This window comes from Lepisosteus platostomus, chromosome 4, assembly GCF_059453375.1.
Source record: "Lepisosteus platostomus isolate fLepPlt1 chromosome 4, fLepPlt1.hap1, whole genome shotgun sequence".
Lineage (NCBI taxonomy): Eukaryota > Metazoa > Chordata > Actinopteri > Semionotiformes > Lepisosteidae > Lepisosteus > Lepisosteus platostomus.
In genome coordinates, this window is record NC_142614.1 from 9760585 (window position 1) to 9787526 (window position 26942).

The 26942-nt window shown below is 52.3% G+C and overlaps 1 protein-coding gene across 1 annotated transcript in view; it reads right to left on the minus strand.

Moving 5' to 3' along the window:
• Positions 1-21503: 21503 nt before the first annotated feature.
• Positions 21504-26942, minus strand: part of efnb3b (ephrin-B3b) — a 65657-nt gene continuing 60218 nt past the window's right edge. Inside the window, exon 5 of the mRNA XM_088628277.1 lies at positions 21504-23876. Within this exon, the coding sequence (XP_088484403.1) occupies positions 23455-23876 (422 nt within the window). The 3' untranslated portion in view covers positions 21504-23454. The remainder of the gene's footprint in view (positions 23877-26942) is intronic.

Below are 26942 nucleotides of genomic sequence, written 5' to 3' on the forward strand. Positions count from 1 at the left end.
TGCCATGAGAACATGACTAATCACCCCACCACCTCCTCCGGATCACAGAGCCTTTCCCCATCTCAAAGGACTTCACCCCGGAGTCTCGGGACTGAGCTTGGACGCCACTGCTGGTGTTCCCTGCGCCAGCTTCGCGTTTTCCGTCCTGTTGCTCGGTTTTCACAGGCCTGTCATACCCTGATCTCACTGGGCTGTACTGCGCTTTTACCCTGATCTCACTGGGCTGTACTGCGCTTTTACCCTGATCTCACTGGGCTGTACTGTGCTTTTACCCTGATCTCACTGGGCTTGACTGCACTGTACTGCGCTTTTACCCTGATCTCACTGGGCTTGACTGCACTGTACTGTGCTTTTACCCTGATCTCACTGGGCTTGACTGCGCTGTACTGTGCTTTAACCCTGATCTCACTGGGCTTGACTGCGCTGTACTGCACTTTTACCCTAATCTCACTGGGCTTGACTGCGCTGTACTGTGCTTTTACCCTGATCTCACTGGACTGTACTGCACTGAAGTGTCCTTTTACCCTGATCTCACTGGGCTTGACTGAGCTGTTCTGTGTTTTTACCCTGATCTCACTGGGCTATACTGCGCTGTACTGCACTTTTACCCTGATCTCACTGGGCTGTACTGTGCTGTACTGAGCTTTTACCCTGATCTCACTGGGCTGTACTACACTTTTACCCTAACCTGTACTTTACTTCACTTTTACACCAATTTCATTGTGCTTTACCACACTGTACTGTGCTTTTAATCTAGTTTCACTGTGAGTTACTGTACTTGACTGCACTTTTACCCTGATTTCACTCTGCTTTAAAGCACTGTGCTTTTACTCTCATTTCAATGTGCATTGCTCCTCTTTACTCTGATCTGGTTGAGTTTTATCCAGCTTTTTCCCTGATCCAACTCGCTCTTCACTGTCTACTTTCACAGCAGGGCTGCACGTGTGTGTGTCAGTGTTTGTGTGTGTGCCAGGGTCTATTTGTCAGTCTATGTGTGCTTTTGTGTCAGCATGTGCGTGTCATTGTGTGCATATAACGTGTCTGTGAATCTGCGTGAATGGAAGGACTTATTTGTGTACTGATGAGCGTAGGAGAGTGTGTAAATGTGTGTCAACATGTGTATTTATGGTACAAGCAACTTGGGGACTGAATGTGAGAAAATGTCCCATTAAGACAGGTTATTCTGCCAGACAGACACATCCCCACAAATGGCATCTTTTTCCTCTCAAAGGACCTAAACCTGGTTATATACACAAACCCGTGAGTGTGTGTGAGTGTACGTGGGAGAATGTGTATAAGAATGTTAGGGGGTTCTGTATGTGTCTGTGTGTGTGTGTGTGTTGTGTATATAGTGTCCGTCTGGCTTGCTTGTCCGCTAATTAGACCTGTAATTACTAAACCTCAGAGCCCGGGGGTAGAGCAGACAGCTGGCCTGGCATTTTCTGTTCCTTTTCTTGACATATTTCATAAATATTTCACACGGGCGACTGAAGGGAAGAAGAGGAGGAAGAGCGTGAATGAACGACGCCACAGCGCTGTTATTTCGCGGCCTGGATCCACACGGCGTCTCCCTCCCTCTCTTCCTCTTCCTCACTGCTTCTCTCGCTCTGCAGCTCCCTCCCTCTCTCTCTCTCTCCAGGACGCCGAGGTTAATGAGCGCGTTCTCTCGTCTGTATCACAGCACACCTGCGACTCAGCACCTGCTCCCCCTCCAGGACTCGGCCATCAGGACACCAGCTACCCCCCCCGCCCCCCTCTAACTCCACACCCCTCCCGGACCCACACACCCCCGTATCTCCGCACGTAGACGGCCTCCATTGCCCCCCATGAACTCCCTTCCAGCGGGCCCCAGACCGCACGCAGATGGACAGGCAGACAAAACCTTGCCCTCGGCTCAGACGATCTCGGCCTTGGCCCAACCAGCCAGTCAACCAGCCAGCCCCATATGGAGAGAGAGTGAACAGAACGGAACGGTGACAGATTTGCATTTCCTTTCTCAACAGAGTAGGAGAAAGAGGAGAGAGAGAGAGAGGAGGGGGTGTATTAATATTATTAATAGCTCAGTCAGATCTGGGATTTCTGAATAATCTGGAGCAGCAAAAAGTGGGGAATAAAATGGATGGATCAGCAGGCACAGACAGGTGCTGGTAATAGCAGAAGCCCACCCCTGAGCGCCCCCCTCCCAGCGGCTCCGGGAAGGAGGGCTCCAAGAGACGCAGGCCGCCATGACACAGGGGAAAAGCCCAGCGGCAGCTGTGTGGCCCTGTGGCTAGAGTGACACACGGACACGGACCCTCGTGCTGCAGGCGGGTCCCCTGGGGGGGCCTGGGTGGGTGCGCCGCGGTGATGATGGGCTCTCGAGATTCAACAAACAGGCCAGCGGTTAAGGGCCGCCTCTCGCTAACGGGATGGCTCAGGTTCGTTTAATGAGATATCTTGCAACTAATTGAAGTTTTTCCTCTATTAAAAGGCTCTTAAAATGTAATGGCAGCCCATTAGGCTGACAAACGACCCGTTTTATAACCAGGGTTTCAGTCGGACCAAACAGCTGCTGGAAAAATGGGCGTGGACCTAAAAATACACTGCAGCCCCCAGATCACTTGGTTTTTATTCCCTCCGAGAGATTTAATCCCATTCGGGCAGTGCGACAGTGTTGTGTTTGGTGAAAAAACACACAAACACACTTTTCTGAAAGAATTTCATTCACAGCAATCGTGGGTGTGCTATTAGCTTTTAGCAGGTGAAAAAAAAGCTGTAAATTGCTGAGCGCATAGATGTGCTGGGTACTTAGCAGGTTTAAGTTAGACATGTTCGGTATCAGGAGCCCTTTGTCTTTAAGTGTACTATTGGAATCTGACCGAGAACACTGTGAAACCTGGAGTTGATCAGAGTGCTGAGCAGTGGGAGTATGACTGACAAGTCTGTAAAACCTGGAGTGGATCGGAGCTCTGTGCAGTGGGAGTATGACTGACAAGTCTGTAAAACCTGGAGTGGATCAGGGTGCTGAGCAGTGGGAGTATGACTGACGAGTCTGTAAAACCTGGAGTGGATCGGAGCTCTGAGCAGTGGGAGTATGACTGACGAGTCTGTAAAACCTGGAGTGGATCAGGGTGCTGAGCAGTGGGAGTATGACTGACGAGTCTGTAAAACCTGGAGTGGATCGGAGCTCTGAGCAGTGGGAGTATGACTGACGAGTCTGTAAAACCTGGAGTGGATCAGGGCGCTGAGCAGTGGGAGTATGACTGACGAGTCTGTAAAACCTGGAGTGGATCGGAGCTCTGAGCAGTGGGAGTATGACTGACGAGTCTGTAAAACCTGGAGTGGATCGGGGCGCTGAGCAGTGGGAGTATGACTGACGAGTCTGTAAAACCTGGAGTGGATCGGAGCTCTGAGCAGTGGGAGTATGACTGACGAGTCTGTAAAACCTGGAGTGGATTGGAGCTCTGAGCAGTGGGAGGGACACTGTCAAATGAATAAGAAACGGAGCCTGTGCCTGGCGGTAGCAGCGTCGGCTCCTTCTGTAAGTATTCTCCTGTATTAGTCATCGACCACAGCTTCCTTCTCAGGGGTGATGAAGTGATAAATTAGATTTTTCCAACTAGCTGCATTGAGATTCATTTTTTTCTCCTTCTTTCACTTCCTCTCAAATTTCTTTATTTGTTTTCAAGCATTAACAAGTTAGTCAGGGGGTATAAAAAATAAAACGTTATTAATTCATTGGCTTCTTGACATGACGCTGGCTGAGTCACGCCAAGATAACACAAGGTGTGTGTGGGGTGGTTGGAGCTTTTGCACCAAACTGATGCTGAACATGTAGCTTCTCCAGCATTTTGCCTCTCCGAAACTCCGAACGGTTTCCTTCCTTCACATCCCGTGTCAGACGGAGGAAGAGGTGTGACAACAGCTCTGACTGGACCATCAGGTACGCCGTCGTGAAGGCCAGGGACCTGCAGACTGGCCTGAGCACCTTGTGCTGAACAAAGATATACAGACCACACTATTGCTGAAGAAAGACAAATGGACTGTACCACCACTGAAGGAAGACAGAATGACCATACCACCACTGAATGAAGACAGACGGACCATACCACCACAGAAATGGACCGTACCAGCATTGAAGGAAGACAGATGGACCATAGCAGCACTGAAGGAAGACAGACGGACCATACCACCACTACAGGAAGACTGATGGACTATACCAGCACTGAAGGAATACTGATGGACCGTACCACCACTGCAGGAAGACAGACGGACCATACCACCACAGAAATGGACTGTACCACCACTGAAGGAAGACAGATGGACCATACCAGCACTGAAGGAAGACAGATGGACCCTACCACCACTGCTGGAAGACAGATGGACCATACAACCACTGAAGGAAGACAGGGTGAAAACCTTACCAACATAGCAAGAAAGCCTACTGTTTGTGGTCATGTCATGAGCCATCTGTGCCCAGGATTCCCTGAGTAATTGTGCATGATTATCTGAGCACTGCCAAGGGCAGGGTGGGATATAGCAGCAGAGTGACCTCTCCGACCTTCCAGCCAGGGGGCAGTGCTGTCTGTGATGTGTTAAAATCCGATTAGGTTTTAACAGAACGCAGTGCAGAAGTCTGCCTACACTTCCTGCATGTGGTCAGGAGGTTCATAGCCAAAAGCTGAGACAGAAGAAACACACCACAGGCTATTCCAGATCAGCTGAGCATAACGCAGATAATTGGCTTACAAAAAATAATAAATCAACAACTTGTGAAGACCATGAACAATTCAATTCTGTTCAATTTAGCAGGTAATTTTGTAATTAATTTAGAGATCATTTGGGACATAAACCTAAATACCCTTCAGCACTCAAGGGAAAAGAGTTCCCTTAATTAAACAAATTACTTGCTTAATTGAGCAATAACCATGGGATTTGACACTCCTGCTGTAACGTTTTCTTCAGGTTGATGCTTTAGCCATGATGATATGGATTCCTACACGTCCATTCTCACCATTGATTGCCTTCAACAAGGTTCATTTCTGGCCTAAAAGGTCCAGGTTAGAGGAACTGAATGTCTTTAGACTTGGACAGAGAAGACTACAGGGACACCGTGATTCAATTATTCAAAATCCTCAAGGGCAAAGGCTCAATCAACTCAGGAGGCTTCTTCTGCTTCAGGACACTAGGTTAAAGCTGGGAAGAGGAGGCATGTCTTTGCAGGAAGAGCTGTGGGAGTCTGGGAGAAGCTTAGGAGGGTGTGTGTTCAAGGCAGAGAACAGATTTCCCTCGTCCTCGTTTGCTCGCCAGCCCACGGCTGCACGCACTAAAAATCCCTCATGCTCAGCATGACGTCTCTCGGCCCAATCACTGCGTGTCCTCGGCCTGCTGGCCTCAGGCCCCATCGGCGGGCCCTGGTGGGGGTCCCATCTGGTGCTGCTGCTCCATTGCTCTGCTCACTAGAGGCCCTGCGCCACTGACCATGTGGGAGAGCGACTCAGACCTGCAGGACTTCAAGTGCCACTTCCCACAGAGAGAAACCAGACCCCACAGAAACAGTCAAAGCTCTGTTATGTGTTGAAAAGCCCTCTTTGGTCTGTATCTCACTGTGGGTATCAGATAGGCTTGTTTCGTCGTGTGCCATTACTGCGGTGGATACAGAAACACGCTCTGGGGTCAGCCGGTCAGCCTGCTGACCTCTGAGGAGCTGTACAAGGGTCAAGTGTTTGCACTAGTACAGCTACTATGTCGATAGAAAGCGACATGGAACGCAAACAGGTGCCACCCGCCTCAGAGAGCAGAGACCAGCACTGTCTCTTTATCCTTCCCCTCCGGCTCCTGCCCCAGCACGCGTCCCAGAGCACTCTCACGCCCACGCAATCCCAGCATGCACTGGAGTGAGGAGTGGGGGGGGCCAACACAAGCAACAGTGGGCGGCTTTGAGGAAGCCAACACACGCTGGCCTGTCAAGCACACCCCACCCCCCTTCCAAAATACCAGCACACAGCATTCCCAACCCGTAACAGTCTGTCCCCCAGACACCCCCTTCCAGTCCAGTTCCCCTCCCCCTAGGGGCCGCGACACGCGCACAGACACACGCCAACACAAGGGCACACGCGTGGGCGAAGACTGGCAGCCGATATCCTGGCTCCTGGGGGTGCCAGACATCTCGTGCCTGCTCCCTCAGTGCGGCGTACGACTTCGTACTGTTTCGGGGAAGGAGGATAGGACACTTCCTCTCAGCCCCCCCACTGCAGAGCCCAGACCTCAGCAAGACCTTGGATAACCACAGTGTTGCCTCCCCCACCCACCCCGATCAATACCCAGCTCTCAATCTGCCCTAAAAGTTGGGTTTTTGAGAGTCCCCGGGCTGTGCATGTGAAGACTGGTACTGCCCCCTCCGACCACTACAGGCTACCCACCCCCCCAACAGAAGCACACAGTCTTACGGTATCTGGCCCAGCAGCAGCCCAGCTCAGGAGCTCACTAAGGTACCCTGAGGCGAAAGCACAGTACAGTGAAGTCAGTGGTCATGGGCATGGCAGAGACGTACGCAGCAGACCCGTCCAGAGGCCCCGTGTGATGGGCTGGGCAGGAGCTGTAGGGAGCTCCGCTGACCAGTCCTGGGACTCACCTGTGGGACAACAGTCCAGCAGGACAGGGCACGACCTGGCGAGGTGAGAACGTGTGACGGTTGTGTCAGGGAGGCCCTGAGCCCCACTAGACACCTGCGGGAGGAGCTGAGACAGGGCGAGAGGCGAACAGGCACAGCTTGTGCTGCTTCCAGCAGGGCCCTCACACCACTGGACTGTGACTTTCACAGCACAGCTACACCCCTGTTGATCAACTCTATTAATGACTAATGTTAATCAATAACATAAATGACATTTCCCGTGCGGCGCCTGATCAATAAGAAGTGTGTCTGCAGCGCCTGCGACACAAAGACTGTCAGCTTCCTAACAATAAACCTGTGAATTTGCTGCTGTCGTCAGTGATCGGTTTCTTTTGATTCTCAGGATAGATCTACAACTGAATAGAGGAAAGGGATTATCCATGGACTTTACATTTCATTTCGGAAAGACAGCTAACACTCTCACGACCCAATACAGGATAAATATGCGCCATATAAAATGCCATCTAAACAATGGTTTTATTACAGCATGCAATATCACGTCCGGATTCCCAAGTCTTTAATCAGTAAACTGAACAGCCTAGCTGATGAGCCGCGATCGACAACAAAACAATTAATTAATAATGACAAAGGGGGCTGCCAAACACATTCTGCTTACATTTCGCACCAAAACATAACACAGGCACCAAACCCAGCGGAGGGGGACAGACGCGCCTTTAGAGGCTAGAACTTGGGAGGGGGAAAAGGACACCCCAAAACTTAAAGGAAGAGAAAGATGACAGAATAATGCAAATCTGTGTGTGCGAAATTATTAATGAGCCTATTGACAGCTTACTAAAACAAACTCAACCCGGGCGTCCTGATCGTTCTCATTAGCCGCAGCCCCGGGCTGGCGGTGAATTATTCAGCGGGAGCTAATTAAACGGCACCGTCAGCGAGGCCGGCGGCCGGAGGGCGAGGGCCACGCGGCGGGTGTTTGCGGAATCGCTCCATCCAGAGAACGGCGCGGCTGTCGGCGCTCCTCCTAGGTCGGGAATAGCGTTGGAATGCGTGCTAGGGGTTCGGTGATATGCTCAAACAGGTACCGTGTCTGAGTCAATAATTACGGATACGGTGTCATTGTCAGTGGTCCTGTGCCCTAATTAATAACTACGGTACTGTATCATAGTCAATGAGTATTGTACCATAATCATTAAGTACGGTCCTGTGTAACAGTCACTTGGTACTGTGTCATAGTCAATAGGTATTGTACCATAATCAATAAGTACAGCACTGTGCCATAGTCAACAGGTACTGTGCCATAATCGATGTTTGGCACTGTGTGCCAGTCAATAGGTACTGTGCCATAATCAGTAGGCTTGACACTGTGCCATAATCAGTAGGCTTGGCACTGTGCCACAGTCAATAGGTACTGTGCCATAATTGCTAAGTATGGCACTGTGCCACAAGTCAGTAGGTATTGTACTCTGCCATAGACGACTGGTGCTGTGCCATGGTCAGTGGGTACTGCATGGTGCCACAGTCGATAGGCGCCGTGCTGTGTTAATATGGCTAACACAGGCACAGGCCCGTATCCTGCTGCAGTAGAGGGTCCAGAGCTCCGCAGGACTGTACTTCAGCTCCCATGATGGCCTGAGCTGACAGCCCTGACAGTGTGCAGGAGACGGCTGCTCCCCGGGGAGGCCGCTTCCTTGGCACTGGGCGCTAATTGCTTCTCCTCAGCTCGGCTCCTTACAGCTGGTGCCACGCGAGGTCGGCTGGCCATGTGGCACCCCGCTCTGGCGCGGCGCCAGGTGCGCACCCCCCTCCCCTCCTGCACACTCCAATCAATCCAGAACGGTTCTTTCCCTGACCCGCGGCCGCTGTCCAAGGTGAACTGCAGGCAGCAGAGCGAGGCAGTTAGCGTGCTCCTGAAGGTGTGGGGCGTGAATGGGCGAATGCAGTTTGGGCCATTCCAAAGAAATAACGTATTATTACTGTGCCTAACTGTATAGTATAATTCCCATTATTAACCAAAGGAACAACGTTAATTAACCGTTCACTACCAGATGGGCGAGAAGGGCCAGACTGCCTTCTCTCCTTCGTTCCTTCTGCTATTTTAACCCTCATGTTTAACACACTGTAAATAAAGGAATAAAATTAAACATCAGAAACCCACTGGCTAGACATTCTGATTCTCAGCCCTTTGCCTTTAATACCTCTGTAGGGATAACTGTATGCCCAGTGTAGCCCTGGAAATATCCCACAGGAACTGCATACCAGATGTCTTGTAAAGCACCTCATAAAGCCTAAATCTGCTGGATTGCACTGTTTTCTCCCTGACTCTGGGAAATGGACCAGATCATATATGGAGCCACAGGCAGCTCTGTGGCGCAATGGATAGCGCATTGGACTTCGAGATGGTGACAAAGAAAGGCTTTTCAGAGGCTGGGGGCTTGAGTCCCATCTTTAACTTCTGAGATCTTGCACGGCTCATTGTTACTCCATCAGGTCCCCCTGTTATTTCTCTCACTGTTGTTTCTTTCAGTACTTGTGTGTGTTTAGGATGGGTTGTGAATGTGCTGGGCGGATGCATTCTGTTACTGGCTTTATGTTGTAGATTTGTATTGTACATCTTTAATTGTATGAGATCACCGAACCAAATTCCATGCAACTAGCTGTTAAGGTAATAAAGAATTGAACATACATGGATATAATCTGATCTATATGGATTTAGTCAGGATCGTGTTATCTAATTGGGAAAATCCCGAATAGCTGTGCACAATAGCCGATTCAGTCCGTAAGCAGACTGTGTGTCCACTGTCCTGCGTCCGGACACACAGGATCACATTCAGAGAAAAATTCCTTTCTTGCTGAGGAAATGTTTGTTTTTCCTGATAAGGACACCGTGCCGGGACAGTCACGCTCCGCGTGGGCACCTGAGGGGTCTCCCAAGACCTGAACCAGGAAAAGGTTTCGGCATAACGACGTCCGAAATAAATTGTGCGTGACGAAAGGATGGGAACGCTCTTCCATACAGCAGCTCCTGCAGAAACGCCGTGGGAAAGATATCTGCTGCAGTCCGGAAAATTAATGGAAAATTTGACTGGATTTGTCCAATACAAATTTTTGTAATGAACCTTGCAAGAATCTTCTGTGCACTGAAGAAACCACAAAGAAATGCGCAAATTTGAATCTCCACTACCCACACGCTTCAAGCAAGGCAATCCTGTGAATCTTATTAGAAGATAATTTATTTGAAGATAAAGTGTGTCATTATTTTACGAACACAAAGCAGCACCTTAAAAACGCAGATTAAAAAAATATTCTCGTATCGACGCTGAACGCTGGATTTCCGCTCTTAAAAAAATGCTCTCATAGCGGACGCAGTCATGGAGTGGATTGGATTTTCAGGCACAGAAAAATACATTTTCTGAGCAAGATCACTCAAGAGTCTTACTTTTTTAAAACCAGGCAACGTTTTTGGCCAGTCAGAGCTGTTAGATGAGTAAAAAGAAGATCTCAGTACCTGTTCATAAGTGGAATTTATTTCTTTAAAATGAAGAAACATGGACTGACTGGGGTGCAGATTCTGTCCTGGGGGGCTACAGAGCAGGTGCTGGCAAGTCCATCCGGGAACCGGACTGTCCTCGGTACTGACGCCACCCATTCCAATTCGTTACACTGCCCACGAGAACCCACTTCACCCTCCACCACAGGAGCGCTGCCCCCGCTGTACCGAGATGAAGGGGAGGGGAGAGACACTGCTTCACCAGCTGAGTTTAGGAAGGCCAGAGCCCGGACAGAGGGGTTCACACACACACACTCTTAGCAGCTGGCCTGGGATCTTTAATGACCAAGCTGTCAGGGCCTCAGTTTAACATCTCATTCAAAGGATGGGACCCCCTACAGCGCGGTGTCCCCAGGCCAACAGTGTAGACACGGTATTGGACCTGCTGGTCCAGAAGAGAGAGCACAGCGCACTAGTACACCAACACGACCTACAGCAGCAGTTTCCATTCGGGAACCGGGCCGCCCTCGGAGCGCAGGCCGCCGAGTCCGTTCCAGAACCAGGCCCCCCTCAGAGCGGACACCGGTGAATCTGTTTGGGAACCGGGCCGCCCTCAGAGCACAGGCCAGCGAGTCCATTCTGGGAACCGGGCCGCCCTTGGAGCACAGGCCGGTGTGTCCGTTCCGGAACCGGGCCGCCCTCGGACTGAACGCGCCTACTGAAAACAGCACTGCAGCAGGAACCCTCATCTTCCAAGCAGCACATTTCGCTCCGGACGCCCAGGCGTTCAGAAAAGCACAAATCTGCTGGAACCTGCTGGAGGCCGTTGGTCTCTTTTTGTTTTCGGTTTTCCCGAGTCAACTCCCGGTTTGTAAAGCTGTGAATGGAGCCCATCTGACGAGAAGAAAAAAGTCTCTCTCAGCAGAGCCCCTGGCCCCCCAACCCCCCTGGCCCCCCTCCCCGGTCATTGTAAAAGCAGTTGTTAATTAATGCCCCCCCTCACTACCGTGGTGTAGTGTGACGGCTGTGACCTCTGACCCCCAGGCCCATGCGGAATGTGTGTGCTCAGTGTGAGAGCGAGCGGGGGGGGTGCTCTCCTTTCTTCAGCCACACAAAAGCTGCCAAACGGACAACAATGAAAGAATGGGCCTGGCGGGGCGCTCTGTGAGCCGTACCTCCGCACAACAGCAGGACCGGGGAGGGGGGCGCGGGGGGGAAGGCGGGGGACAACTTTCAAATTCCCCTCCATCGCCAGAAGATTCAAGAGTCAGAGGGGAGGGAGAGAAAGAATGAGAGAAAGCAGCAGGGAGGAGCAGACAGGGAGAAAACCCAGAGGCACACAGAGCAAAACAAGCACCAGAGAGGAAGGAGGGACTGAGACAGAGGAGAGAGGAAGAAGGGACAGAGGAGAGGGAGAGTCTGTCTTCATTGTAAATGTCTGTAGAGTTTCTTGTAAACTGAATTTGTTTTAATTTGGCAACACTGAGTTTACTCACCGGTCATGCCAAGAAAGCATCTTGAATTGAAATTGAACTGAGAGAAAGAAGGGGCAGAGGAGAGGGGGAGTGAAGAAGGGAGAGAGGAGAGGGAGAAAGGCAGACAGAGGAGGTGAGACGAGAGGGGGAGAGATAAGATGAGGACATGATTTGAAGAGACATGCAGTCCGTAGGTGTCAGAAGAGCCTTTGGCGTCTCTTCGTGAGTATTTGGGTATCCTGTGCTCTCTTGGGGGTGCACTCACGGTCCTGCACCGGTTAAGATCCCTACTTTTATTTCTCACAGCGAAGCTCCCACTGACACACAGATGCACCAGTCCAGCCACAGGGGGGAGCTCCTGAGCCCTGGCTAGTTCATGCCCACAGACTTAGTCACAGTGGGCTGATGACGGAGCACAGCCTGGAATATCCACACCACACATGCCAACTACTGTTTTATTACTGCAGGTATATAAAACTAATTACAGCAGCCTTCTATATAGGAGAAGGGTGACAAAGGAGAGGAAGCCAATCAGCCCATCCAGCCCAATGGGATTCACTGGGATCAACCCAACTGTTCCAAGCATCTCATCCAGCTGTTTCCTGAAACAATCCAGGCTATCAACTCCAACCACATAGAAGGATAGCTTGTTCCAGGCCTCCACAACCCTTTATAGAAAGAAGTGCCTCCCATTCTCAGTTATAAACCCACATAGTTTGCACTAAGGTCCTCCAGTTTGTGTTTCACTGTTGACTCTGAAGAAGCCTCAGACCAGCCCTCTGAGAATACTGAACACTGAGATCAGGTCCCCTCACAGCCTTTGCCTCTTCTGTTTCTTTAACCCTGGGCATGTGCCTGGTTGCTCTTCTCGGGGCCGATTCCAGACCAGCAACAGTTCATCGCGAAGTGGTGACCAAAACTGCACACAATATTCGAAATGAGGATTACAGGTGCAGAGTACAGTTTAAACACAACACCCCTGGTTTATATGCTGCGTTTCTGACCATTTCCACGGACACTCTGCCTCTGGACTCGGTGCCCGGGGCCTACAGGGGCGTCTCGTGCTGTAACAGACATAACCGACCTCGGCAGGCTTGAAGCAAGCCCCCCGACGCTCAAGAAGTGAACTCGGCACTTTCTTTTTCTGAGTTCTCCCCTTCGGTGTCCGTGCAAAATTCTGTTTTTGTTTAAAAAAAAAAACAGGTGGTCCTTGAAAAGAACCCTCCACCGCCCCCGCAGAACACTTCCCCCCCCCCGCCTCCCTTCACTCACGCTCCCTCCGCCAGCCCCCTCCCCTCCCACCCGCCAACAATAAGTGATGGACACTTTCTTTCTGATGCTGTCACAATCACAGCCCCCCCCCTCTCTGTTCAGCCTTCTCACAGCTGCCAGCTTCCTTTGGAGAGAAAACCATGCGTGTCCAACAGGCGACCCCCCCCCCCCCAAAAAAAAAAACTCATACCCTCCCCCTTGAAGCCGCCCCTTCACAAACAGCCACTCTCTCTCCGCCCCCTGCCCCGGGACTCCGCAGCCTCGTCAGCACCTGAAGGACAGGTGTTCAATAACCAGATCCTTGAGGGCTTCAGGAGCCTGGGTGCTGACACTGTGAGCGCCTGCTCTTATCTCCTTTTCTCATCTGTAACACCCCCCCAACCCCCACACTGCTGTCTGCGTGTCTCCCTCCCACTGACTCTCGCTCTGTCTGTGCTTCCTGTCCCAGACTCACACAGCCTGGCAACAGACCCCCTGAGAGGGAGGAGAGGCTGTTTGGTTTGTAAAGATGTTGCTCCCACTGCGGGGATGCCTGCCTGGAAGGAGATGCTGTCCTCGTGGGACGTTATCTTTCTCCCCTTCAGTCCCCACAGACACACGCTCACTCATATCTGCTCATTGATACACACCTTCACGCACTCACGCACTCACGCTCACACGCCTGTGGGTCCTCCTCTCACCGACTCTGCCTGCACTTCCTGTCTCAAGCTCACGCGGGCCGGAGACGGACCTCAGCAGCTCGGGCCCCTTCAGAGGGGCTTCGGGGGGGTCTGGCCTGTAAAGAGGTTCTTCCCACTGTGGGGACGCCCCCACGTCGACTTGCTGTCTTTGTGGAGTCTCCGGGTTTGAAGGCGACCGACAGGCTCACACGTCGAGCCGCGCCCTCCGACCCCAAATGAGGCGCCCCCTTCTCAAGCACATCCGCACTGCGGATGTGACCCCGCGGCCTCCACAGCGCCGTCTCCATCTGCCAGGGCAGGAGCGGGAGGCAGGATTTCTCTGGCGGGGGGCTGGGGGCAGGTGCTGTCAGACACACGCCCCCGGGTGCCCGGTACCCCGGCAGCCCCAGCGCACCTCTGCTCATAAGCCCAATGCTCAGTCATGGGGCTCAGCCCACTGTATAGTCAACCCTCGCCCCAGTACTACATCCAGCCCCAATTCCATCTCTATCCCGAGACACATCATCAACCCCACTCCCATGTATACTGTCATCCCAGCCAGTTCCGTACCTGCAATCCCTACACAGGCACCAGTGTCAGGTTTAGGCCTGAGTCCAGTGGAAATTCAAGCCCCACCTTACTCCATCCCGATTCCGAGACACAAAATCACACCTGAGCCCATGTACAATCACAACCAAAAGCTTGAACCCCGACCTTGAGCCGGCTGTAATCCCAGTTTTAATGTGGAGCAATCCTAATCCTAGCAATAACGGTCTCCTGCTCTTTAGGACAGGTGTGCACTCTTTGACAAGGTCTACATCAGTGAGACGGTCCGTCTTTGCAGAGTTTCCCCCTGTGCTGGCTGGAACACTACTGCGCAGCTGCGTGAGATGACCTCTCTTTAAATACGTCTGCTCACCTCACCAGGCTTCTCAACAGCACCGCGGCCTCCACGTTCTTCCTTTTAGCACACAGGATGCAGGCTCAAGCCCTGCTGGACTACTGTTGGACCTCAGGGCTCTGGGTCATAGCCGGGAGGTTGCAGGCTCAATTCCCAGGTGGGGCACAGCTGTTGTACCTTAGCGCTCTGGGTCTCAGATGCTTCAGTTAAACTCCTACCTCTTCAATTAGTGCGAATGTATCGTCACTTTGCATCAAATGAACCGATAGGAATGACGTCCTCTTCCCTTCAGTAACGATTTCTTTGACTGTTTGCGTCTGCTGTATTCCGGTACCTTCTTCATTTAGGGTAACAGCTCTTCGGTAATTAGTTACAGATACTGAAGAACTAGGCAATGACACCTGAGAGAGGAGGAGATCTGGCCCTTCTAGAAGAAAAAGGTCTTTTCTGAATTAGTTTATTTCTCAAATGTTGTTTCGTTAGTATCTCTTGTATTTTCGGGAAATTCGCTTTCTCGTGGCTAAATACTTTATTTACGATTCTGTATTCGTAAAGGGTACGCGAATACTACTCAATCACTGCGGATTTAGAGCAGTGTATGAGTTATTAAAACAGTCGAAATGTTCTTTTTTTACTGGCTTGGCCTTTGCCGATGCGGTCATTAGCAATCAAAAGGTTTATCGGAACCTGAATGCGTTGTCCTCAGAGTTTAAAATGGGTGTTTCATCATTACAAGCTAAAACGAGTTTAGATATTCTACCCGTCCTTACTGTACACTGCGCAGGTCTCTCTTATACTGAAAATAATATTTTCTGGATTTACTGTTTAAAACAAAAATAAACTCGGAGCCGCAAGAAACGCGCTCCCAGCCCTGAGGCGAAGCGCGAGCGGTCGACGCCAACCACTGAGTCCGCGAGAGGAGCTGCTGAGGCGAGACTCTCGGCGGATGTGACGTAATAAGCGCCCGTTTCCGAATTCTGGTTACGTTTTCGAGAAACCGGTTCGGTACGTAGGAACGTGACTTTTAAGGGGAGCGTTGAGTCCCCTGCCGTCTTCCTGGGGGACCCCCTGTCTCCCCTTGAGGTCAGCTGTTGACCACGGGCAAATTGATTTCACGCGGTTTTAAAATTGGCTTTCCCAGGTAACCCCTATGGTAGAGCTCAGCAAAGGGGGTGTTAACGTCCACAGTGAAAGTGTGGCAGAGGTATCAAGGTTAGCTGTGAGAAACACACCACTGCCAATGTCCTCCTAACAAAGTGATAAAAACAAGAATAAATGCAATGGGAAGCTTCGGGCTTCTGTAGCTCAGCAACCCCATTACCTGCCTGGCCTGGCCTGCTGTGGGTCCTCTCAGCACAGGGGCTTGGGCCTGGGAGGACATGTGGTGCTCACGTCACCCGTGTGCAGCGAGAGAGGGCCGATACCAGCGAACAGGAAAAGCTTCATAAACCAGTTAATCAGGCCTTAAATTGGAGCAAGCGAGGAATTTCACGCCTGGCGGATAAACGGGAGAGAGGGGGTGTTGGAGTGTGACAGAGGGGGCAGAGAGAGACAGTGAGAGAGTGACAGAGAGAGAGGTAGAGGGACAGAGAGAGAGACAGAGGGCAGAGAGAGAGAGACAGGGGGCAGAAAGAGAAACAGGGGGCAGAGAGAGAGAGACAGTAAGAGAGGTAGAGGGACAGAGAGAGAGACAGAGGGGGCAGAGAGGGAAACTGGGAGACATGGCAGAGAGAGACAGGGGCAGAGAGAGACAGAGAGGTAGAGGGACAGAGAGACGGGGCAGAGAGAGAGTAGGAGCTGCTAGAGAAACAATGTTTCTGATAGAGAAACATTCTTCCCGAAATTCAGAAATCTAATCCCAGAGTTCCCACACCTGCCAGAATCACAACGGGTCCCAATCCTACTGGGAGAGGGAGGAGGGAACTCAGTTGATCTGGCAGCCCAGTATGTGATCTCCTGTCACAGCCTGAGGAACAGTGAGTCTGTCTCCCAATAATGCTCCAGCCGCCTACAGAATATGTCAATATTTTATAATGTCTTTGTTGTAAATGTCTGTAATATGTCTGTAGATTTTATTTTACTTCTATTCTTTGTTTTGTTTAATGTAAATATCATTACTTTCCTTTGCTTTGACAACACTGATTGTACCCATCGGTCATGCTAATAAAGCACCTTGAATTGAATTGAATTGAGTAAGAGAGGTAGAGGGACAGAGAGACGGGCGGCAGAGAGAGAGACAGAGGGAGCAGAGAGGGAAACTGGGAGACAGGGCAGAGAGAGAGACAGGGGCAGAGAGAGACTGGGAGACATGGGGAAGAGAGAGAGACAGGGGCAGAGAGAGACTGGGAGACTGATGGGGCAGAGAGAGAGACAGGGGCAGAGAGAGAGACAGGGGCAGAGAGAGAGTCAGGGGGGCAGAGAGAGAGACGGGGCAGAGAGAGAGACAGGGGCAGAGAGAGAGTCAGGGGGGCAGAGAGAGTGACTATGAGACAGTGAGAGAAACAGACTGGTTAGAAAGAGAAAGTAGGAGAGAGTCACAGAAGGCACGCTGAAAATACACATTGAGATAATGAACATGTCATTACTGCTTTCCTGCCTGACTTCAAGAAGCCAAGAGCTTCCCTTTTCATATAGTGCCTTTCCACAATGAGATTGAGGATTGCTTAGCTGCCACACTGACAAGAAGGCTCACTCTGGTGCGGTTATGAGTTAAACACCACTGACACTCCACTAACATGATTGACCTAGATTTGAAAGCTATAGGCTACAGATCAGAATGAGAAAGATTAATTATGATGAGAGACAAATCCCCTGTATTGTAACCCCAGGGACAGAGCAGCAGTCTGCGTGTCTCTGTGTGTCTGACTGGAGGTTTGTTTTGTTCTAGCTAAGAAGTTCAAGGAAGACAACCGGAGATCTGAGTCTCACACTTTCAACCGCTCCACAGAGCAGGTACAACCCTGGTCTACCTCTCTCTAATCTATCAATATTTCTAATCTATATATCTACTTAATCAGTTCACACAGCAGGCACAGCCCCAGTCTATCTCTGCATAATGTAGCTATATATATATCCTACAGTATATACTGTATCTATCTACATATGTGCAGTATCTAATCTATCCTTTCAGCAGGTACAGCCCTGGTCTATCTATACAGAAAAACTATGTACCTGTCATCTGTACATATATATGTTTGAGTAGGGAGCTCTGTCAGTATATTTCGACTGCAAATGAACAGTGAAGGTAAATTCCACACTGAAAACTAGAAGAAACAGAACATTTTGGCCGTTGAGCCTCTTTAGGTGACCTACGTATACAGTATATCCTTACTACATACTGTGTCTATCTCTCTGTCTATCTGTCTACTCTGTCTGCAGAGCAGGTACTACTGCAGTCAGTCTGCTTGTCTCGTGGTCTGTTTATCTGTGTGTCTATCCGTCCGCTTCTCTATCAATCCGCCTGTGTGTTTGTCTAGCAGTCTGTGTGCAGGGTGAGTGTGTGTTTTATTGCACCTGTCTTTCACCTTGGGAGATGCTGAAAGGAAAGTTTAGCCCCCCAACGTGTGTGTGTGTGTGCGTGCATGCGTGTGTGAGTGTGTGCGCGTGTGTGTTCTTGTGTTTGTGTCTGTGTGTGTGTGTCTGTGTGCGAGCGCACGTGTGTGTCTAAGTCTGAGCCCCCTTCATCAGCCCCAGACGAGCAGCGCGGTATCACAGGAATGTTAACGAGTTAATCAGCCTCAATTAGTGCACTGACCCCCCCTTCTCCTGCAACACACACAGCTCTCTGTCTCTCCACCCATCTCTCTCTTCCCAAGGCAACTGTCATCTGCCACTGCTTTATCTTCTCTTTCTGTCCCTCCTCCTCCTCCTCACTCCAGTGCTGCCCTTTCTCTCTCTTCTAATCCCACAGATGCCATCTCATTCCCCCACTCGACTCCTTCGCCATCTTTAAACTCCTTCCTTTACCCCTCTCCCTCGCAGCAGAGACAGAGACGACCCCGTCACCTTCGTTCCAACTTGTTTATGGTCCCCGCTCTTCATCGCCAGCCGTTACTGCTGGTGCTGAGCGCCGAGGCCGGTGCCACAGAACCGGCGCGCGGTCGGCTTCGCCAAACCGGCAGAATCAAACCTGCCAGAAGAGCCGGGATTCTGCGGTGTGCTCAGGCAGGCGCCCAAGCTGTCCTGAAGAGACTGCCCAGCTCCGGCACAGTGGCAGATGGATTCCGATGGAGCCTGGGAGGAGGGTGGGGGGGTTGCAGACGACAAGCGGGCCTGGCGTTAAGGGCCCGGGTCTTGTAAACGGGATGTCTCGGGTTCGAGCCTGATCCAGCCCCTAACTTTGTCCCCGGCTCCCTGTTTCGTGGGGGGGCGGGGGGGAGGTCGGATCAAGGGATCTGGCGCGAACCAGGCGCCGGGTCTCTGCGTACAAGCCTGTGCCCGGAGACGGACCATCGGTGAATTGAGCTGCTGAAACGCAGGAGCAGCTCTGGTGCTGTTGATCCGTGGTGGGAGCGGGCAGGGGCATGTGGCACACTCCCGGCTGCTGGCCCCCCCCGCCGCCAGTGCTTGGCACAGGGTCGAGGAGAGTGCCCGACGCCGGCCGTCGCCATGGCGACACACTCGGAGCCAGACAGCAGACGGGGGTAGGGAGAGGGGGAGAGGGGAAGGAGTGAAGAGGAGAAGAAAGAGTTCCAGGAGCCAGGAGAGAGAAGTGAAGGGGGTGGGGGGGGGGTGTGTGTGTGTGTGTGTGCATCACATCACACTCATCGTCGCACCGCTGAGCCTGCGGTGAGGTCATCGTTACCGTTGCCTGGCAACCCCCCCCACCCCACACACACACACACACCTCCCTCAGCGCCACCGGAATGGGGATGGAGGTGTGAAGAACCCCGAGAGAGAGTCAGGACAGCACGGAGAGGGAAGGATTTTCGGTGATGACCTTTGCAGAAGTGCTGCCCTGCTGGGGACGCCTCTCCCTACAGGACCCAGGAGCGCCGGCCGGACTGCCGCCAACCCATGATCTCTCTTTGGAAGATGGACTTCCTGTGGACTTAGCCCTTCACTGGGCGGTGGCACACTGTAGGCTCCCAGAGAGCACACAGCCCTGCGAGGGACAGTAAGGCACGGGACCTCACCTGGCCTGTCTGATAGGTGTCGGGGGGTGAAGATCACGTTCACTCCTCTGTGTTCAAGTTCTTCCTCTACAACTGCGCCTGGCCTCCGCAGGGCTGGGGTCGTGAGGCCGGTGTTCAAGCAGTTAGGGTCCCTCCTGAGTCCCGCTCCTGCAAGGCCGGTCAGGGTGTGTCTGCAGGGTTTCTGGGTCTCCTGAACACAGCAGCACCTGAGGAGCTCGGAGGAGGTGACAAATGGGCCCAATTAAGCCACTAACTAGCTGCTTTAGCTCTTTAAGGGAGAAGATGATATAAAAACCCAGACAAACCAGCCCTGCAGGACCAGGACTGGACACACTACAGACAACTGACCCCCCAGGACCAGGACTGGACACCTGCAGACACACTGACCCAACAGGACCAGGACTGGACACCCTCCAGACACACTGACCCAACAGGAACAGGACTGGACACCCTGCAGACACACTGACCCCCCAAGACCTGCACTGGACACCCTGTAAAAGGCTATTTAGTGTTCAGCACGTGTGTGTGTGGGAGGTTGGGAACATACTGGAGAATACCCAGAACATGCAAACTCCACACAGACAGGAGCCCCAGCCCCAGTGTTCAAACCCAGGACCCTGGAGTATTGCAGTAGCTCTGACCACACCACAGTGTCACCCATGGAAAAATATCTGAACATGCAACACAACGTGTTTTTATTAATACAAACCTAGAGCAGGGTTCAATAATAATTAAGACCTGTATGTCCAATGAGTTCCCCCTCTTACACACACAGGTGTGAGTGGCTTTCCAGGCAAGTGACCTGGCTGTCCTGTTGCAGGAAACAGACAGTCCAACTATTTTTACTAAATCGTGATATTTAGTCCTCCCTCCCAAATGCCAACAAACTTCACCCTCCCCAGAGTTCTCAGGATCGGCTGTGTGTGTTTAAATTTATAGATGAAGAGATTGTTTCTTAGGTAACTGGTCTCAGTTGCTTGTTAACTATGCTTTCCCACACCTGGAGACTCTTGGAAGTCACAGGGAGAGCCCTGCAGAGACTGGGCTGCCAAGCAGAGTTCTGGCTTTAAGTGTGTGTATGTGTGTGCGTGGGTATCTGTCTCAGTGTGTCTCTGTGTGCAGTATGTCCCAGTGTGTCCTTCTCCTTATGTGCACTGTGTCACAATGTGTCTCTCTTTGTGCTGTGTTTCACTGTATCTCTCTGTGTAGTGTCACAGTGTGTCTCTGTGTGCAGTATATCACAGTATCTTTCTCTTTGTGCAGTGTCTCAGTGTATCTCTCCGCGTAATGGCACAGTCTCTGTGTGCAGTATGTCTCAGTGTGTCCTTCTCCTTATGTGCACTGTGTCTCAGTGCGTCTCTTTGTGCAGTGTGTCTCAGTGTATCTCTCTGTGTAGTGTCACCGTGTCTCTGTGTGCAGTGTGTCTTGGTGTATCACTCTGTGTAGTGTGCAGTGTGTCTTGGTGTATCTCTCTGTGTAGTGCCACCATGTCTCTGTGTGCAGTGTGTCTTGGTGTATCACTCTGTGTAGTGTCACAGTGTCTCTGTGTGCAGTGTGTCTTGGTGTATCACTCTGTGTAGTGTCACAGTGTCTCTGTGTGCAGTGTGTCTTGGTGTATCACTCTGTGTAGTGTCACAGTGTCTCTGTGTGCAGTGTGTCTTGGAGTATCTCTCTGTGTAGTGTCACAGTGTCTCTGTGTGCAGTGTCTTGGTGTATCACTCTGTGTAGTGTCACTGTGTCTCTGTGTGCAGTGTGTCTTGGTGTATTACTCTGTGTAGTGTCTCGGTGTATCTCTCTGTGTAGTGTCACCGTGTCTCTGTGTGTAGTGTGTCTTGGTGTATCACTCTGTGTAGTGTCACTGTGTCTGTGTGTAGTATATCACAGTGTGTCCCTCTCTGTGTGTTTAACATGGATGCTAGCCTAGAGCAGTCCCTTATTACAGATCCACTGGGGTACAGAACTTGTTTACACCTTTTATTGGTTTATTTATTTAAAAAACAACAACAACTAAATATGACACAACCAAGCAAAGTACATCCTGAACCAGGGACTTTTAAATCCGTCCAAACTGAACTGTGTCTCGTGTGTTTTGGGTTTTCATTTTGAAATAGAAAAAAAAACAAGAAAACAAAGAAACAAACACGCCCGGAACAAAAAGAACACAACAGAATTCATATCAAAAGATCCGAAAAGGAGAAACGGATTGAAATCCGTATCCGTTTCCAGGCTGGATCTTCCTGTTGTTCTCCGGGATGTGCATTCAGAGGTTGTGGAAAGCGATGACTTGACACAGAATTGTGCATTTGTGTGAGAGTGTGAAACAGAGTGAAAGTGAGATTGTCTGTATGTATGAGTGTACAGGTACTTAGTGTGTGCAATGGGCGAGTGTGTCAGTGTGTGAGGTGTGAATGCTTTTGTGAAAGTATGAATGGCACATATGTGTACATGTGTGTGAGGTGGGTGTTTAGTTGTGTGCGAGTGAAAGTACATGAGAGTATGAAAGAGAGTGTATGTGTGACGCAGTGTGTACATGTGTGAGTGTGAAGGTTTGTGTGCATAAGCATGAAAGAGAGTATGAGAGATTGTGTGAGTGGCGAGTGTGGAAGAGTGTTTACATGTGTGTGTACATAACTGTAAAAAAGAGTGAGAGATAGTGCGCATGTGTGTGCTTGAATGTAAAAGTTTGTGCATGTGCGAAAGATAGTGTGGGTGTGCATAAGTGTGAAAGAGTGTGTGAGAGATCGTGAGTGTGTACGCAAGTGTAAAAGAATGTGTGAGTGTGTGTACGTATGTGTGAGAGTGTGTATGTATGTGAATGCTGAGTGTGAAAGTGAGTTTGTGAATAAAAATGTTAGTGTCAAGATGCACAAATACCTGTTCAAAAGTTCCAGAGAGAAGGAAAAACAAAGAGACATATTATCCCCCCCCCCCTCAGTTCCTCACAATTCCTGATCGAATCCAGGATTTTGTTTTCCAGGACTGATATATATGGGAGTTGGGGGCATTTCAAGTCTTGGAGTGATTATCCCTCGCCTCCAATCGCCCAGCAATCCTCCGTGTCCTGCTTTCCCTGCAAAGCCCGGGGAGTACTGTTTCCTGGACCTCCTTGATAAATCCCACAAGGCACGTGCTGTCCGCTCAGAAACCTGGGGGGACCCGTCCATCCTCTGTCTTCTCTGCTCTGTCTCTTGTTCCGTCCTGTTTCAGTTCCTTCCTGATCTCGCCTGCCCTCTTGGGCTACGCGGCACCGCGCCTTGTCCCCCAGCGTCTCTCTGTCCAGCTGCCAGACTGCCAATGCAGTGCCCTTCCAGGGGGCGGGGCCGGGGGGAGGGGCGGAGCTACAGCGGGCGTGGCGCCGAGTGGGCGGGGCAAGGGCGGTTCCACTCTTCCCTTCACACACAGGTCGTTTCTTTCCTCTACAGCAGCACCACACGCAACAACAACTAAAAATAACAACAGGCGGGAGAATCGACCCCCCCCCCCAGGCGACGGCTTTGTCACAAACACCCCAAAAACTGCCAGGTGGGAAAGACTGGTGGGAGAGTGGGGTGGGTAATAACACCCTCCCCTCCCCAACACCACCACCGCCGCCGCCGATGTTAAAAGGAGAAGCCGCCCTTAACACAGTGTACGGTTCGGCCGCCAAAAAAAGAGGAACAGACATGTATATATATACTCTTATACTCTACAATAGTGTCGATCACATCAAGACGTTTTAAAGCAAATCGAAAGGCGTAGAGGGAGGGCCGCGGTCTACTGTCCCGTTTCTTATATGTGCGAGTTTTAAAAAAAGCCCCACCTTGGGGGTGCGGGGGGTGGGGAGGGTCTGTCGACGCTCTGACTGACGAAGGCGCCCCTAACAAAGGGGAGGGGACAGGTGGGGAGGCGGGGCCAATGATCGGGGCTCCGCCCTCATACTTTGTAATAAATATTGGCGGGGCTCTGGGGCGGCATCTCCTGCACGATGTAGACGGGGTGCCCGTAGTCCCCGCTGACCTTCTCGTAGTGGGGGCAGAAGGCGCTGTCGGAAGTCCGCAGCGGGATGATGATGTCGCTGGGCTCCGAGCCGTTGTTGTTGCCCCCGCCGCCCCGCTTGGGGCTGGTGAGGGTGGAGAGGGACAGCGGCGGGTGGTGGGTGTCCGAGTGCTTGGCCTGCCGGCGCCGGTAGCACACCACGGCGATCACCACGGCCACCAGCAGCAGGAAGGCCGAGCCCCCGCCCGCCCCGGCGATGATGGGGATGTTGGAGGTGGACAGGGGGCCGTTCTCGCCCCTGCCCGCCGCCCCTCCCGCTGCTCCTCGGCCTCCTGCATGGGTGGTGTTGCCGGAGGAACCTGGAGCAAGGGAAGGAGACGGACGGGGAGGGAGGAGAGGGATTGGAGGAGGGACGAGGAGAGAAGGAATGGGGTAGAGAGAGATAAATTGGTCGTTAGTGCTGACGAGCCCACACCAGGGCATAGCAGACACAACACATTAGGAAAAAGACCCAACATCTATGTATGTACAGAAGTGTGGAGAATGGGCATTACTGTGTATGTGTGTGTGTGCCTGTAGCCTGGCCCCCAGGCTGTGTGTGGCTGTGTGTGAGAGTGTGTGTCGGTGTGAGGACTCTCAGCCCCATTCCTGCCCCTGGGCTGCGAGTGTGTTTGAGTCGTGCTCAGTGACAGCGCTGTGTCACTGTGCCAGCCAGGAGAGAGGCAGGCTGGGATACTTCTCTGTAAACAAGGTCACCCCGAATCAGGAGACAGCAGAGCGCCGAGCATTTTACTGGAGGAGCAGCGGAGTCACCCTACCACCCCGGCACCACCCCACTCCCCCCTCTCCTCGACTGTTCAGACTGCCCCCCCCCGACTCGAGCACAAACCCCCGGCCTGCGAGTCTCGAGCTGCTCAGCCTGCACTGCGCCGGACACATTAGCTTGAGACCTGGAGACACTGAGGTCACCCATTGGCGAGAGAAACTGAGAGAGAGAGAGAGGGAGAGAGAGGGAGTGTGAAAGTTGGAGGGAGGGAGAGAGAGGAGAGGTGTGAAGACAAGTGGCAGAGAGACAAGGAACAAGACACAGAGAGGAGCAAGGTGCGAATGGGAGAGAGGGAGAGGGAGAGAAACACAGGAACAGACAGGGAGAGGAGAGAGGTGCGAATGGGAGAGGAGGAGGGAGAGGAAGAGAAGTGCAGACAGAGGGAGAAGGGGGGGTGGAAGGGAGAGGCAGGCGCCGAGACAGGAGGAGTGGAAATGAGAGAGAGAGACAGGAGGGCTGAGAATGAGGGAACAGGAAGAAGGAGGATGGAGGACAGAAAGAAAGGGAAGGGCCTGAAAGAGACAGACCCGGGCCCAACTTCACACCTCCGCTGCCATCCTTCAGGTGTTGCCCTGCTGGTCTCCTAGCAACAGCATCAGCACCCGCAGCCAGCAGCCCACATTGTGATGCTAATTTGACCTTCTCCGTGCCGCCGGTGCGCACTCCAGACGCTACCTGGCTCCTCACTGCCATACATCACGCCCGACACCAAGGGGCCCCTGCCTCGCCCCCGGTCCCACCCTCCTCCTCTCTGTCTCTCGCTCACTGGTCTTTTTTTCCCCTCCTCTTTTCTCCAAACGTTTCTATTTCGGGCTAGGCTGGCAGGCTCCGGGAACAGGAGAGGGAATGACGAGACAGAGAGAGAGAGGAAGCAGTGCGGGGGGGGGGGAGGAGGGCATTCATCAAACATGACATCCGGAAATGAGGAAGGGGGGGAAGGGTCATGGGCACAACCCTAAAATTAACCGAGCGTCACCCTGTAACCAACCCCATGCCTGATTCTCAAACCCTTCTCCACACTTAGCCCTGTTGCTAATCTCAATCAACTTTCACCTGAAATCTACCCATTACCCCAATTCCACCTTCACCAGACACCTAAATGTCATCGCCACCCCCCCCCCCCCCCAGACCGAACCCCAGAACCGGCCCCAGACTGCACCCCTGTATCCTCAGGTTTTCCAAGCCGGAGCTCGAGATGCTCCTGTCCTCTCTGGACCCTGCTGGTGCTTGCTTCTCCGTGGACGAGCTAGGAAGCAGCATCCTTTTTTTCTCGGCACGGGGACCTCTCCTCACCCCCCCCTCAACTGTCTCCAGCTCGCCCGCCTCCCTCCCTCTCTTCCTCCTCTCTCTCGTTTCTATTCTATTCAGGGCACACTAATAACCTGGCTCTCCTCCCCTCGGTGCATTCCTAATTAAGGCCTACATCCTTCTCTCTACATACAGAGGCACACCTGGGGGACCCCAGGCAGCGCTCGAAAATCATCCATTCACTGTAACAAACCCTGCAGCCGCCACCCCCCCGCAGTCTGGGCCAGCTCCGCCAGCGAAACCCGGCCCGTGGTCACCCTGGTACCGCCTGGAGTCTCTACATCGGACACTCCAGTCGCTACAAAGAGGTCCACCGGGCGACAACAACACTGGCGACCCTTGACCTTTGACCCTGGAGTGCCAGCCTGACCTCTCCCTGCTCAAACGGGCTGCACTCGGGTTCGGAAAGACTAATCAGAGATTTGAGTGTGAAAGGGCGGCTCTCTTGCTGGAGTCAGTGTCTCATTTCTTTCTCCTTCCCCAGTGGAGGAGCAAGATGCGCCGCAGACCGCATTCTTTTTCTTTGTCAGGGAGTTTAAAAAACGTCTGATCCTTGGGGATCCTTGCAGAGCCACTCAGGTGGCGAACGCTGTCACTCAGAGATGTGCCTCTACAATATGCCATCGTCTCCAGTCAGGCTCTGTGCAGAGTCACAGGGTGAGTGATCTGGCAGGGGAGGGTGTGCACAGTCCTCACTCTCCTGTCGGGCTCTGTGCCGAGTCACAGGGTGAGTGATCTGACAGGGGGTGTCAGAGGAGGGGGTGCGCAGTCCTCACTCTCCTGTCGGGCTCTGTGCAGAGTCACAGGGTGAGAGATCTGACAGGGGGTGTCAGAGGAGGGTGTGCACAGTCCTCACTCTCCTGTCGGGCTCTGTGCAGAGTCACAGGGTGAGAGATCTGACAGGGGGTGTCAGCGGAGGGTGTGCTCAGTCCTCACTCTCCTGTCAGGCTCTGTGCAGAGTCCCAGGGTGAGTGATCTGACAGGGGGTGTCAGAGGAGGGTGTGCACAGTCCTCACTCTCCTGTCAGGCTCTGTGCAGAGTCCCAGGGTGAGTGATCTGACAGGGGGTGTCAGAGGAGGGGGTGCGCAGTCCTCACTCTCCTGTCGGGCTCTGTGCAGAGTCACAGGGTGAGTGATCTGACAGGGGGTGTCAGAGGAGGGGGTGCGCAGTCCTCACTCTCCTGTCGGGCTCTGTGCAGAGTCACAGGGTGAGAGATCTGACAGGGGGTGTCAGCGGAGGGTGTGCTCAGTCCTCACTCTCCTGTCAGGCTCTGTGCAGAGTCACAGGGTGA